This window comes from Rhinatrema bivittatum, chromosome 2, assembly GCF_901001135.1.
Source record: "Rhinatrema bivittatum chromosome 2, aRhiBiv1.1, whole genome shotgun sequence".
NCBI lineage: Eukaryota > Metazoa > Chordata > Amphibia > Gymnophiona > Rhinatrematidae > Rhinatrema > Rhinatrema bivittatum.
In genome coordinates this window covers 187,972,494-187,987,336 of record NC_042616.1, presented here as the reverse complement: position 1 = coordinate 187,987,336, position 14,843 = coordinate 187,972,494, and the positions used below count along the sequence as shown (strand labels likewise).

Sequence of the window (14,843 nt, the reverse complement as noted above, 5' to 3'; positions counted from 1 at the left end):
CTCCAAGAGAGAGTTAGTACACACTGCAACAGGCAATCAAAAGGAGCGGTACAGCAAGAGGATGAAAGAATATTTTTGTTTTATGGAAGAGATATATAGATGGCATCCTGTTATTACGGGATGGTAATGCAGATGATCCCTTAGCCTTTTATGACTGAATGTAAAATTTCATAATAGCAGCAGTGCAAATGAGATTCCTTATTTAGATATTTTAATTAAAAAGGAAAAAGGTCTTTCAACTACAACATACAGAAAACCTACTAACCGCAATAAATTACAGAGGAGTCAATTCTTAAGATTAAGAAGGTTGTGAACTTCCAATGATGAATTTGAAGAACAGGCAGCTGAAATGAACAGATTCCTATCTATAGGTTATCCCAAAAGATACGTTATGCAAGGGTATATGAAAGCTCAATTATCTAATAGGGATCAGCAAATGAAAAGTAGAAAACATAATGGAGATAACAAAGATTTTATTATTTAGTGACAGACATAAAAAAAACCTGGCATATTGATCAGAATTTGAATGGTTTTCAGGACAAAATATTTACAGGAGCTTACACTAGAAGGTGGAATGTAAGAGAGAGACCAATCTCATTAGCTTTAGAAGTGTACATTCCTCCAATGGCCCTTATACATATATGAATTGTTGCTTATGACCTCAATCTATAAGAACCAACTGTTTTAGTCATCCAATTATAGGCATGACATACATTGAGACATTTTTCCAACTGCAATACAAACCATGTGATATATGACATTCAATGTCCCTGTGCTTTGCTATACATTGGTAAAACTAAAAATTGAGATCTAGAAACTGCTGGAGCATAAAACTTGCACTAGAATGGAGCGACATCCCTTTTGAAGAGCGGGACGTCGCAGGCTCGCACTACTGGCACCACCCATCGGGGTAAGAGCCTTGCCGCTGACTTCTGCCTCCGACCCATTCCGAAGCCTGAGGCCCGATCGTCCATCTGACGCTGAAGCCCGAGGCCCGTCCGACGCCTGAGACCCGTCCGAGGCCCAAACAACACCTGGAAGCCTGCCCCTTGACGCGCCCCCGGGCCTATTGGAGGCCTGGTGCTCCTCCTATCTCATCTGCTGCGATGCTAAGGGCCCTTTAAAGCAAGGCCCCGACCCGAGGCGCCAAGTGCCGGGCATCGCGCGACCAAAGGGGCCTGCCCCTTTGTGCTGCCACCCCCCTTTTTATAACCTGCCTAATACTCCAGGTAGCACACACCTATACCTTCCCCCACTCAACCCCTCACATCCACACAGAACACAGGCCCCAACCCTCAACAATCTAACCCTTTCTTTTCACCTTGGTATTTTGCCCTTCCGCAATCAGGTACTCCCCACACTCCCCCCCTTTCTGAACATACCAACCTATTATAGCCACCTCCCCTCTCTCCTGACCATACATACATATTCCCCCTTTAAAACCCTCCACCTTCTGCCTTTCTCCCTACTCATTCACCCACCATCATCCTGTCATGATAACATTCCAACTCTCAAATATCACTCTTTATCTTCACAAAAAACCCCTACCCATCTCTTCTCCTTCCAACCTAAGATTCCTAGTGCCAATCATGATTTCCCCTCCTAACTTAGTTCCTCGGCCCTACTGCACTCACACTCATACTCTTCAACTCCCAATCGTTAACCAAAAAAACTCCAATCCTGAATGACCTCTTGCTAGACAACCAGCCGGACATCTGTGCTATAACAGAAACATGGCTCAAACAAACTGACTTAGTCCTTCTGAACCAACTCCCTACACAACTATACGATATCTTCTCCATACCCAGACACAAAAAAAGAGGGGGAGGTCTCTTATTGGCTGCCAAGAAAGATCTCAAATGAATACCCCAGACAGTTGGCACCGCCCCCAAATTTGAAATCGGCTTTTTCCAATCTTCACAGCTACAAATTTGCCTAGTGTACACTCCCCCAGGTATACTTGACCACAACACTTCCCCTCTCATTGAATTTATAGCCGAACACATAGATATGGACATCCCAGCCATTATCCTCGGAGACTTCAATCTCCACGTAGACACAATCCCCCTACCCCCCTCCTGCGAAGCCTTCCTATCTTCCATCTCTGCCATGGGCTTTAAACAGATTATAACCAGCCCCAACCACAAAGCAGGCCACACCCTCGATTTAATATTTATAAACTCCCACCTCCTCCCCGCCGACACTCTTACCTGCACCCCGGTCCCTTGGTTGGACCACTCACTCATAAAAACTAAGCTCGCTATAATGAAAACAACTTGCCCCATCCAAAAACACACAAATACTATACAATACAGAAAATCCTGCACCAAAGATGATCTAATTCTCTCCTTCACTAATGCCCTCGACGAGCTGGACCTCTCAAATGTGGACACAGCCCTCTCCTCATGGAAAGAAATAACTAACAATATCGCTGACAAAATTTGCCCGTTAGTGTCCAAAGAACTAAACCCCAGAATTAACACAAAAAAACCATGGTATACCCCTGAACTAAAGTCACTCAAACTTGAACTAAGAGCTAAAGAAAAGAAATGGTGTAAAGATCCTTCCCCTACCTTACTAGCCGTATAGAAACACGCACTCCACTCCTACAGAACTACCATCCTTAAAACCAAAAAAAGACTACTATGCCCATAAAATCCATAACTTCCAATATAACCCCAAAGCCCAATTCTCATATGTCTCAGACCTCACAAAAATGGCATCACCCCCCCCTTCCCATCCCAGACAATGATGCCAAAAGCAAATGTAACAACCTAGCTGACTTTTTCCACAACAAAATCGCCAAGCTTATGCAACGATTCCCACCATCCACCTCCCACCCCAGCGCCATTCCTAAAAATCCTAATATCACCCTGGACTCCTTCAATACCTCCCCGTCCGAAATAATAACACTGCTAAAGAAAATGAAACCATCTTCACAGCCAGCGGACTCCATCCCTACAAAATACCTTCTGACCATCCCAGACATTATAGCCAAACCACTATCAGAAATAATCAATTGCTCCCTCTCCTATGGATATGTGCCTACCCCTTTGAAACACGCAATCCTCAAACCCATTTTAAAGAAACCTACCCTAGACCCATCAGACCCCTCAAACTTCCACCCAATCTCTAACCTTCCGTTCTTAGCTAAACTTAACTACCTTTTCCATAATCTTCAACTCGCTGATCACCTGGAAAAACATAATACTTTATTCCCATCCCAGTTCCCATCCCAATTCCCATCCCAATTCGGCTTCCAGAAATTCTTCAATACAGAAACCCAATCATACATTCTAGCTATGCTAAACATTTCATCTGCTTTCGACACCATCAATCACAACAACACACTAATAGAACGTCTCTCTGAAAAAGGTATTGCCAGAATAACCCGTAGCTGGTTTGAATCCTCTCTCAACAATAGACACTACAAGGTCAAAATAGGCAATAATGAATCTTACCCCATTAACTTAACTCATGGGGTTCACCAAGGCTCATCTCTCTCCCTGACCCTCTTCAATGTCTACCTTCTGCCTCTATGCCAACTCCTCGCCGACCTAGGCTTTACACACTATATCTATGCGGACGATGTCCAAATACTTATCCCCATCACCGAATCCTTACCTAAATCCCTCAGGACCTGGGACAACTGTCTTACGTAAATCAACCACCTCCTCTCTCACCTCAACCTTGCACTAAATACGTCAAAAACAGAATTCCTTATCTCCCCGGATCACTACAATCCCTCTCCTTCAGACCAATCCTTTACCTTCTCCCAGCATGTAAAAGACCTAGGCGTCATTTTAAACGGCCAGCTCAATCTAAAAAAATTTATTAACACCACCACCAAAGACTGCTTCTACAAACTTCAGGTCCTAAAGAAACTAAGACCCCTCCTTCATTACAAAGACTTTAGAACAGTCCTCCAAGCCACATTATTCACAAAAATGGACTACTGCAACACTCTACTCTTAGGCCTTCCCACATCTACCATCAAACTTCTCCAGATGCTGCAAAACGCAGCGGCTAGAATCCACACCAATTCCCGCAGAACAGAACATATCACGCTAATCCTTAAGGACCTCCACTGGCTGCCGATCCCCTCCAGAATTCTCCATAAGAGCCTTACAATTATCCACAAAACCCTTCACAACCAGAATATTTACTGGCTTAATGATTCCCTTCATTACCATACCTCTAACAGACCCACCAGATCCACCTACAAAGGATCCCTTTCCACACCCTCTCCCAAACTCACCCAACACATCTCAACCACAACGAGCGCTTTCCATAGCTGCACCAACAATATGGAATACTATGCCCCCTGACTTACGCCAAGAGCATTGTACAAGGTCTTTTAAGAAAAAACTAAAAACTTGGCTGTTCAAACGGGCATATACATAACCTCGCCTCCCCTTTGGTACTATTCTACCATTTCCATCCCTTCCCTCCACCCCCCCAACATACAAGTGTATTTATTTAAGCCTCAAGCTCATTTATAAGTGCCTTTCCTGGGTCCTCAACCCCACTTTTTTATCTTCTCTCCTCGTCCCACCTTGTTCCTTTATCTCCCTGTTACGTGTAACTTTTACTTCCTTTTCCTAAGTTACATTTTTTACTCCCCGTTCATTGTAAACTGATGTGATATGCAAATGAATGTCGGTATATAAAAGTTTAAAATCAATAAATCATGGAAGCCCCCTTTGTTGGACACTGTATTACTTCCAGACGTGTTTGAAAATTTGAAATTTTGTGTTCTTGGAGTTGTTAAGCCAAAATAGTAAGGTGAAGACATGGATTTATGCTTGTTAAAGAAAAAAAATTAATTGGTGCTCTTCTCTTAACACTGTAGGGAACCTTTGGTTTCCCTCACAAAAAAAGGCATATTTCATTTGAATGGGGAGATTCTGTGTAGAAATCAGTAGACAGGTTTGGGTTTACTCCTCTATTTAGAAGCTGCAAGTGGTATGACCTGGCTACTTATCCCATAGCATCATCTATCCTCGTGGATTTTTAGTTCATTTATTGTTCAGACAGGTTGTGGATTTTTAGTTCAGCTTGTCAAGAAGACAGGAGCTTGCTGTCTACTGTCCCTTAATTTTTCCTTGCTTATGGGAAAGGAGTAAGGAATTTTCCAAGTTGAGGTTATCCTTCCGTTGACCAGAACGTTTGCTTGCTTTGAGACTCTTAATCCAATTTTGAGATTTCCCGGTGAGAGTCAGTGCCCCTTGTTGCAGTGGATTGAGGCATCCCATTGCTCAAGGCTGGATCTGGGATAAGGAGTATGCTTTCTTTCATCCAGAGGATAGGTCTAAAAGTGAACTGATGCAGAGGAGTTTCAACTTTGAGTTAACTAACTTTTTGGACTATATCCAAAAAAGACAGTTTTGAGGCTAGGAGATTTTATTCCACCCTTCCTGCTTCTAGTTTGAGTTTTCCCCTTTTTGGGTTCAAAGCCTAAGCAGAGTTGCTTACCTGTAACAGGTATTCTCCAAGCACAGTAGGATGTCAGTTCTCACACAGATGGAGCCCCAGCATGGAAAACTTATGACAAAGTTTTCAGAACTTTGATTGTGCCTCTCTGAGCAGGCATTACACCTTGAATCCACACAGGGTCCCCTCAGTCTTATAACAAAAAAATTGAGTAATGAAAAACTAAAATAAGAATAAAACCCACAAAGTGGAAATGCATCTCTGCGGGGTGGTAGGCGATATTCATGAGGACAGACATCCTGCTGTCCTTGGAGAACACCTGTTACAGATAAGCAACTCTGCCTTCAAAAACAAGCAGGATGGCAGTCCTCATACCTGGGTCCATCTCTAGCTATATGTTACACCCCAAAATAAAAGGGGACCAACAAAACACCAAAATGTACCAATGGGCACAACAACCAGTTTTGTTGGTAACAACAGGGGGAGGGGAGAGGGGGGCAGCCTAACAGAAAGATCTGGCCCTAGATGGGAACAGAGCTGGGTTCTACACCTCAAACAAGTTCTGAAAGACAGACTGGCCAAACCTACTTTTGTGTGGGCCATCCCTATCCAAACAGTAATCCAATGTGAATGAATGGAACTCCACATCGCAGCTCTGCAGATGTCCACCATTAGGACTGCTTGCAAGTGGACCAGCAACTCTGCCAATGCTCAAACAGTGAGCCTTGACATGGCCCCCAAAATGCAATCCTGCCTGAGCATAACAAAAACCAACTGGAAAGCGTCTGCCTGGCAACAGTGATCCCCAACCTGTTCTGATCAAAAGAAAAAATTTGGAGGAGCACTGTGGAGAGATCTACCTCCTGCTTGCAGGAGGGTTCAGCCAGAAGACTGTGAGTTTGGGAGTCCGACACCTTTGTTACCTCCCAAGCTCTGTGATATCAATCAGCACCTGGTGAGCCTGTACAAGCCATGAGGCAGCAGAACATAGTGGGAGCATTGCAAGGAGATCTACCTCCTGCTTGTAGGAAGCCTCAGCCAGAGGACTGTGAGTTTGTGGGTCCCGACACCTTGTGGTTACCTTCTGAGCCCTATGATGTCATCAAGCGGCGCCTGGTGAACCTGTAAAAGCTATGATACAGCAGTGCAAAGCTGCCAGCAAGCAGTCAAAGCCGCTCACACTTATCAAGATTTTGGGAGGTACTCGTTTAAAGATCTAAGGCAGGAAAAAGGAAAGCTAAAATAATTACATCAACGCCAGGTTCGACCTTAGTGAGAGGCCCCATGGATACCCACTTGGTTCACAGGGTGAGTCAATCTATGCGTAATTCTATACTGAATATTCCTTTGTCTTCTGGACCTTCAGATAATCCAGGCCAAGACCAGCTTCCTCAGTTGGCCCCAGGATCTCCTGAAGTTAGTTCTCTAACTTCAATTAATCTGGATTCGGGAGCAAGTATCCCTCCAATCAGCAAGATGGATTTAGAAGGATACCAGATGGCACAGAGTAATATTTCTGGAATACGTTCTGTGCCAGCCAGATCACTCCAGTTAGAATGTTCAAGTTTTGAACCAACTGAACCTGAAAATGTGACCCTTGCTGATGTTATGGAGAGCAGTCACAAATATGGAGAGATGATTATCCCATTCAACGTCGATGCTCGACTTGGTCTTTCTCCGGTACTGAGGCCAAAGATAATAAACCAGAAGTCTGCTGCGTCCAGTCTCAGACGGCTTCGACCTTTGTGCCTCACCTTTCTTCCTTCTCTCTCCTCAAGCCTTGGGAAGTTGGCTGCCACCGCGTCTTCATGCCGCTCTCCCCGGCGTCCCTGGATTGGCAACGGCGAGGACGTTCACCATGTTTTTTCCTGAGGGCCTCCTAGGGTGCGCGCGTGCACACCACCCACGTCTTTATCTACGTCATGGCAGGAACTTCAAGGGCGTCCCCTCCGAATGACGTCAGCACATCCTGGTATTTAGCCTGCCCTTCATTTGCTAGCAAATCGAGTTAGCAAAAAATCATTTGCTAGCAAATTGAGTTAGCAAGGATTGGAATTGCTCCGGTCTAAGCTGCTCTGCCGCTTCCTAGCTGCTGCAGGAAGCTCTCTTCGCCCTTTGGGGTAATTCTACTAACTTGGGTACCCGCTCCTCGGGGGCCCTTCTACTTTCTTTCAGGTGCCTATCCTGGGATCCCAGGTACTCGCTCCTCGAGGGCCTGCTCTCCCTAACCAGGTGCCTGCCACTCTACAACTTCTGCCTGCCAGGACTCTCAAAGATACAGCTTCTGCTTCAGTGAGTACTAACATACCAGTCTTGTTCCTGTTCTCTATGCTGTCTCCACCTACTATAGAGTGAGACGGGTCCTCTCAGCCGAGGATCCCTGGACTACCACTGCTGGGGCTATCTACCACTGCTGTCCGCTTCCTGGGCAGTGCCACCCTGCTGTACAATAAAACTATCTTCTCTGTGTTGTGTGCAGAGTCTAGCCTGGTACTGCAGTTCCTCACGAGGCTCCTCCCCGTGGGAGTGGACATCACTGCAGTACCCAAGAATCCACTCCAACACCTCACAACCATAGCAAAGTCTTCGAACTGGGGAGGAAGATGGTCTGTCTCTGGCACCCTTAGCAGTCATTGATGTCAATGGAGCCAACAATGCCAATGGCTCGGTGTCCATCTGTGCGGTTCCATGGCTCCTCGATGCCTCCGATGCAGATGGACTGGTCTGCTCTGACCCAAAGAGGCGTTCCATCTTATCCAGTTGGATTTTACACACTTTAGGGTCATCAGAGTGCACTTGCTGCAACCCTGGACGCTGTTTGATGCCCCCAGGCAGAGGATACATCGATCATGGGGGTCCATAATCATAGTCCTCGAGCACCAAGAGGCATGGTTTAAAACCGGAGATGGACATACCAACTCGAAACAAAACGGACGCAAAATCTAACTTGATGTCGACTCAGGGGAAACGACTGCGAATTTAAATTTACCCGAAACACCAAAAAAACCTGTCTACAGACGATAAGGGGAAAACAAGAGGGACCCAGCGTTGATGGTGCTATAAAATTAGAAGAAGTAGAGAGAAATAAAAACTACTTCCTAAGGAATTTGAGAAAATTAGAGAGATTCAAGTTTACCACAGCATACAAGGCTTTGTGGAAAAAAAAAAGGGACTGAGAGGACATGGATGCATGCTATAATGCATGCCGAGCATGCTCAGAGAGGCTCAGTTAAAGTTTTAGAAACTGACAAGTTTTCTGTGCCGGGTCTCCAACCAATGATGTTACTCATGTGTAAGGACTCCCATTCTGCTTGTCCTCAAGAGAATTTTTGCTCTTAGTACCCGAGACTCAATAACCAAATCATTGGTAGAGTGGTCTTTTTCATTCTGAATGAACCAGAGATGTTTAGAGAAATTCATCTGGAAGAAAGGATCCCTACAAATAGCACAGAGGGAGAGAAACTAGAGGATACAAAATAAAGGCAACAAGAATTTGGCTGCTGTAATCAAGTAGAACACCAGTGAGAGTAAAGTGACCACCAGCATTGTCTAGGAAGTTAACAGAATCAAGATGATTTAGGATATATCTTAAACCTGGGGCTAAGTTCTGATAAAATATTGGGACTGTATTCTAACCACCTTCAGTAGGAACAGCTGGGAATTAAATCTAAGGAGAAAGGAGGATCAAACTCATTTCAATCTTATAAACTAAAAATCTGAGGAACTGGGAAGAAGAAATTCAGTGTAAATAAAGTGATTCCAGAGAAATTCAAAGACTTTACTAAAGAAGTGAAGTCGCAAGTTTATTAAGCTTTCTGCTCTATTATTTATTGACTTTAATTGAAACTCAATTGAAGCTGTAAACATTCTCAAGTCATCTAATCAACTATCAGTAAAGGAGCTGGAAACCACCCTTCTTCTCATGTGTGTTTATTGGATGCATAGACTATGATAGTTATCAGTGCCTTTTACAAGAGACTGAACAGGCTTATTGCAAAAGGAACCAGGTATAAGAACTATTGCTCATCCCCAAGTGGAGCATTGGAACTCAGATAATTAATGCTATCCATGAAGCAAGTGAGAAGTGAGAGATTTTAGAGGAATTGTGCACATAGGGGGTCCATCTCGCTTTTCCTGTGTGCGCCTGGGTATCAGCTAAAGGATCCATCCTGCCCAGCGGTTACAACACCATGTATTCCTTTGGTCTGAATTTAGATCTTGATTTTTCACACATTCTTTTTTAGTGTATTGTTTTTATGTAAAATAAATTTTATATTTGTTTTAATATATACTCGTATACTTTTATAACATATTTCTCTGCCATATTCGTATTTTCATCTTCTTCCTGCTGCACTACTCCTCCTGATTACCTATTTTATGATGAACCAAAACGGCAAAAAAAATTATTGCCCTCAGAAAATTAGCAGTAAGCAGGAGCAATGCTTCATTACCTCACCAATGGCCAGCCCAGTGGCTCATTTGTTAAGTGCTGTACACTGCTATGAAGAAAATTCCCAGATTGATCCATGGCCTGGGTCTTCTATTCCCTGGGTCAACTGGGGCTGGGGATGCTGCAGGTCACTGCCTAAGGATGACACCGATTGCCCAGATTAAAGGCCCATGATTGCAAGATTCCAGAAGGGGCCCTGCTGCATGGATTCTGGCCAACTATCTCATTGCATTCATTAGATATGCATAAGTTGGAAAGGGATATAAAATAGGGGGGAAAACTGGCAAGTAGTTGTGAAGGAAGGCTCATAGTATCAAATCCCAGTATGTGTTTTTCTGAAATATGTTAATTGCAAAGTACACTGAAATCATGTGGATGAAAGCTTATATAAACAAACATCATTCTTATTAGAGAAACCAAATGAGACATTCAAAAAAGTATTGGATTATATACAATTGATGATGCTGAATTATGGTTGTCAACATTGAGGAATGATATACTTTACGGCCGAAGATGTCCAAGGACTTGAGGTCCCTCCCTGGAGGAGAATTTGCATGAAGTTTTGAACACTTTGCCTTTGATAGTGCAGACTCTACTATAATCGAGTTGTGAGGTAACTGGGCAGAGTTGTAGATTGTGAAATTACACGTTCTGTATTTTAGGTCAATTTTTCTCGATGCGGCAATAGTAGAAAATGGTTTCTCCCACATTTTGCGCAGTACTGCATCCAAAACTGAATGAGGTGGTTGAGCTGTTGGTTCTGGTGGCATCTCGAAAAGTTTCAGTATAGTGAGAACCTCTGACCTGGGATCTGGAACTTTCCCGGTTTCTACATTTAGAAGAGTTCCTTCTCTATAAACTTTGCGTAGGATAGATCTTCTGGTGGGGAGTAGGATTCTGGCAGTCTTCGGAGGGTCAGAAGGCATTCCTGTGGAGAAACCAGGTGAAGAAAATGTCCAATGAGAATCCGGGCTATCTGGTTGAGGCGGAATTAGAGATGGAGCAGGTGGCTGAGTAGGCTGTGTAGGACTCGGCGATGCCGGTGGAGAAGGTTGGGGACATGCACTTTGAATCTGGGGGTGCGTAGACTCCAGATCCTGAAAAAATGTATTCAATGCTTGAGAAATCTGAAGCATTGCTTTGGATACTAGATGTTTCGGTTGTGAAGGTACCATTGGTAAAGTCGGCCCAGGAGGTAATGTCGCTAGGAGGAAATCCTGGGGAGTCAGTGATGATTTCTGTCTTTTAGGAAGAGGCGCTGTAAGTGGAGGGGATTGTGGTCTACTATGGGATGACCAGTCAGATATAGAATTCTCCACTAAGTGAAGGCACTCGAGAGGACTCAGAGAGGAGCTCCACCTCCACTTCGGAGTCTGCAGCAGGTCGTTTTGATGAAGCAGAATGGCCTGATAACACAGAGTATGTGGAAGGGATTGTTTGAATATGTTTGGTTTTATGTGTTTTCTTGAGATGCCCCTGCAGTAGCAACTGCATCGAAATAGGCATCGTATGCGTCGGGATTTGAGGCTGGTGCGAAGAGTGCGTCATGTGTTTCACGGTGTCGAGAGCTTCTCACGCTTTTCGTTATTGTGCACCAAAGCGCCTTGCGCGGAATGCGTCATAGTTTTCCGACGCTCCTCATACTTAGATGGCTTCGATTTTTTAGGCGTCAAGGAGCGGGAACGAACGGGTAGAGGTCACTGTAACCCGATCGGCTCCTGAGGGGGGTTCACGAGTAAGAGGAGTCGAGGCATCAACTCCAGTTACCAGCCCTGGCGGTACTTGAAACCTGGTCGAAGCATCCCCCAGCTCCAATGAAGCAGCTCTCTTTACTGATGTTTTCTTTGGTTTCTTTGCCAGTCCCGGCGGAGACTGGGTTGATGGTGCCCTCAGACGCTCGATCTTCTCCACACGCTGCCTCTGGGCCCGGGGGGACATGCGACCACAGTCTCGGCATGAGGCTTGGTCGTGGTCTGAGCCCAGGCAAACATAACAGTAGTTATGTCCATCTGTTATGGACATAACTTTTCCACATTGGCAGTATTTAAAACCTGATGGTTTAGGAGCCATCATTGCCAGAAAAAAGTAAAAAAAAAGTCGAAAAAACAGACAAAAAGTTTACGAGACGAGGAGGAGAAAAAACCCCGCGTATAGACATGCTCGCGGAAAAAAAGAGACTGACGAGACACTGAATCGCGCAGGAAGATGACCACGCAGACGTACAGAGTTAAAAGTAATTACCTGAGAGAAAACTCCACCTACTCCCAGTCACGTACCCGCTCCCAGACAGCATGGCTAATTCAGCCCTGCTATCGACGGGAAAAGAGAGATTACTAGAAATAAAGGTAAACAGATATCTGAAAACCACTGGACCAGAAATCACATACATTTTTAAAAAAGCATAAGAAGCAAATCTCTAATACTGTTAACAAAAAGCAAAATTCTGTATATACTAACAATAAGCAACATTCTGTTAAAATCAAACTGTGGAGCAAATGAATCCCCCAAAATTAAAATCTTTCAAACCTGCCAGCATCTGTCTCCTTGAAAATGCCATCTTGGTTAGGACACAGTTCACAGCTAGGTGACACACCGCATTTACAAGCATCACAAAACCAAGGTTCAGTCGAGTTTTCTGAAGCAGAGCTCATAATAGAATCACTTTCTCCATCCACACCATAGCAACCTAAAACAAACATAAAAGGAAAGATATATGGAAGTGCACCGTTACTTTAGAACTCACAAAATATTTCAAAATACAGTGGAATATGGAGCATCAAAAATAAAGATTTGCAAGATTTGCATGTACACTGTTTCAGCTGCATGAAAATCTATTTCACGCATATTCATAAGAGATATCCTCTAAACCTAGCCAGTTTGCAGCCTTCAAGGGCCAGAGTTGACCATCCCTGGTATACAGAGTGTTTTGTACAACAAAACATATGTACATTGATGATTTCTTATCTACATTCAATATACTGTGAACTTTCTTCTCTTTAATAATCAAAATCAAGTAAATAAAAACAAAATACAATGTAACAGTTGTAAAATTACATAGTCCTAAAAAAACACCCAATTAACACCTCACATATCCTGCACACAAAGGGTGAGGGCTAACAGAAACCAAAAATTTTTCACATTAAAAACAGCCAACTTTTAATTTGGTATCTAAATGCCTAATAATGAATTTCCTATCAAGTATCCCTAAGCAGAGATTTCCAGACTCAGGGAATGATACACAAAGGCATGTCCCTTGTCCTGGCCAATCTCATATTTGCCAGGAAAGGGATACATAGAAGGGCCTCCTACACAGACCTAAGAACTCAAGTCAGTGTTATAGCAATCCTTTAAATAGCTTCTTCTATACATTGTAAACACTACTTTACATGCACAATTGATGTGTTAATTCAAAGACAGAATGCAATGCACTTATTTTATTGATAGCATTTTCTTTTCTGTTAACAGCAGGAAAATACTACAGCCAGTACACAAATAGTTAGAAAACTACATCCATGAGGCAAACAACGTTAATTTGTATATTGATAAAAGCAAAACAAAGCACTGCAGGGTCACACAAACTGTCTCACAATGCAGCATAAATATATACTTTCTTACAAGAATATCAATCACCTTTAAATATAAAGCAAAGCTGCTTAGATGTGTTTTACTTTTATTATGTGGTATACGGAACAGAGAAAGGAGCGATACTATTGGTCTAACCTAGCATGGTATTTCTTATGTTAGAAGAAATACCATGCTAGGTCAGACCAATAGTTCATTGAGTCCAATATCCTCTCTGATAGTGGCTAATCCAGGACACTTGGAAGCACCCAGAAATTTGTCTCCCTATTGATCATTCCGAGATGTAGAAGGTGGCAATCCCCGTGCCTACCTAGCTAATAACTATTAAATGGACCTGTCCTTCAAAACTTGGCCAAACCCCTTTTTTAAATCCAGTTATGCTATTAATTATGACCACATACTCCAAACAATTCCATACTGTGCACAGACTGAAAAAAAGACTCTTAAATGTGTTTTAACTCTACTACCAGTTAAGTCCTCTGGTGTGTCACTTAGTCCTAGAACTATTAGAAAGATTAAATCGTTCTCTATTTATTTGTTCCACCCCACTCATGATTTTAATAAACCTCTTTTATATCCCCGATCAGTCATCTCTCTTCTCCAAGTAGAAGAGCCATGACCCGTTTAGCCTTAATTTATAAGAGACCTGTTCATTGTCTCTCTCTATACCTTTTCTAGTCTTGAGATGGCGCAACCAGAAATACATACAATACTCAAGGTGTGATCACAACATTAATCTATACAGAGATATTATGATATTTCTATTGTATTCTATGTTCCATTCTGAACAATTCTTAACATTTTATTTTGAGTGTCACCACAGACTTGAGCTGAGGATTGCAACATATTACATGAAAAGAAGTTAAATTAAATCTTCTTAAAGCTGAGTAGTGGACATGCAATTCTGTAAAGGATCATTTGCTTTAAGTTCCAATTGTCAACTTTTTGTATGCAATAATGGAGAAATTACTTACCTGATAATTTCGTTTTCCTTAGTGTAGAAAGATGGACTCAGGACCAGTAGGTATTGTGCTCTTCTGCGAGCAGATGGGAGACGGAGTTAGATTTCAAAGCTGACGTCACTCTAGATATACCCCTGCAGTAACCTCAGCTCTTCAGTATTCTCTTCGAAAAACCATTGTGGATATATTTTTGCTTAAATAACTTGATTAAACTTTATTAAAACTTGAACTGGTTCAACTAATTTCCAAACTGGAGACCGCCAGTGCACTCAACCAATTAACGCCGATACCGGACAAACTGTGGGTGTCTTGAACTAGGGGTAGACCGCGGCTTACCCGTATTTGCTTAGTCTTGAGATTTGCTATCCAAGGTTCTCCTTTTTCTGGGGAAGCCGTGGGCGGGATGCTGAGTCCAT

At 43.1% G+C, this 14,843-nt stretch overlaps 1 protein-coding gene across 10 annotated transcripts in view; it reads right to left on the bottom strand.

The window, feature by feature from the left end:
* PHF14 (PHD finger protein 14) overlaps positions 1-14,843 on the bottom strand; it is a 1,104,121-nt gene that overhangs the window by 917,666 nt on the left and 171,612 nt on the right. For all 10 annotated transcript variants that reach the window (XM_029588971.1, XM_029588965.1, XM_029588970.1 and 7 more), the window contains exon 5: positions 12,410-12,569. In XM_029588971.1, coding sequence (XP_029444831.1) covers positions 12,410-12,569 — 160 coding nt within the window. The remainder of the gene's footprint in view (positions 1-12,409; positions 12,570-14,843) is intronic.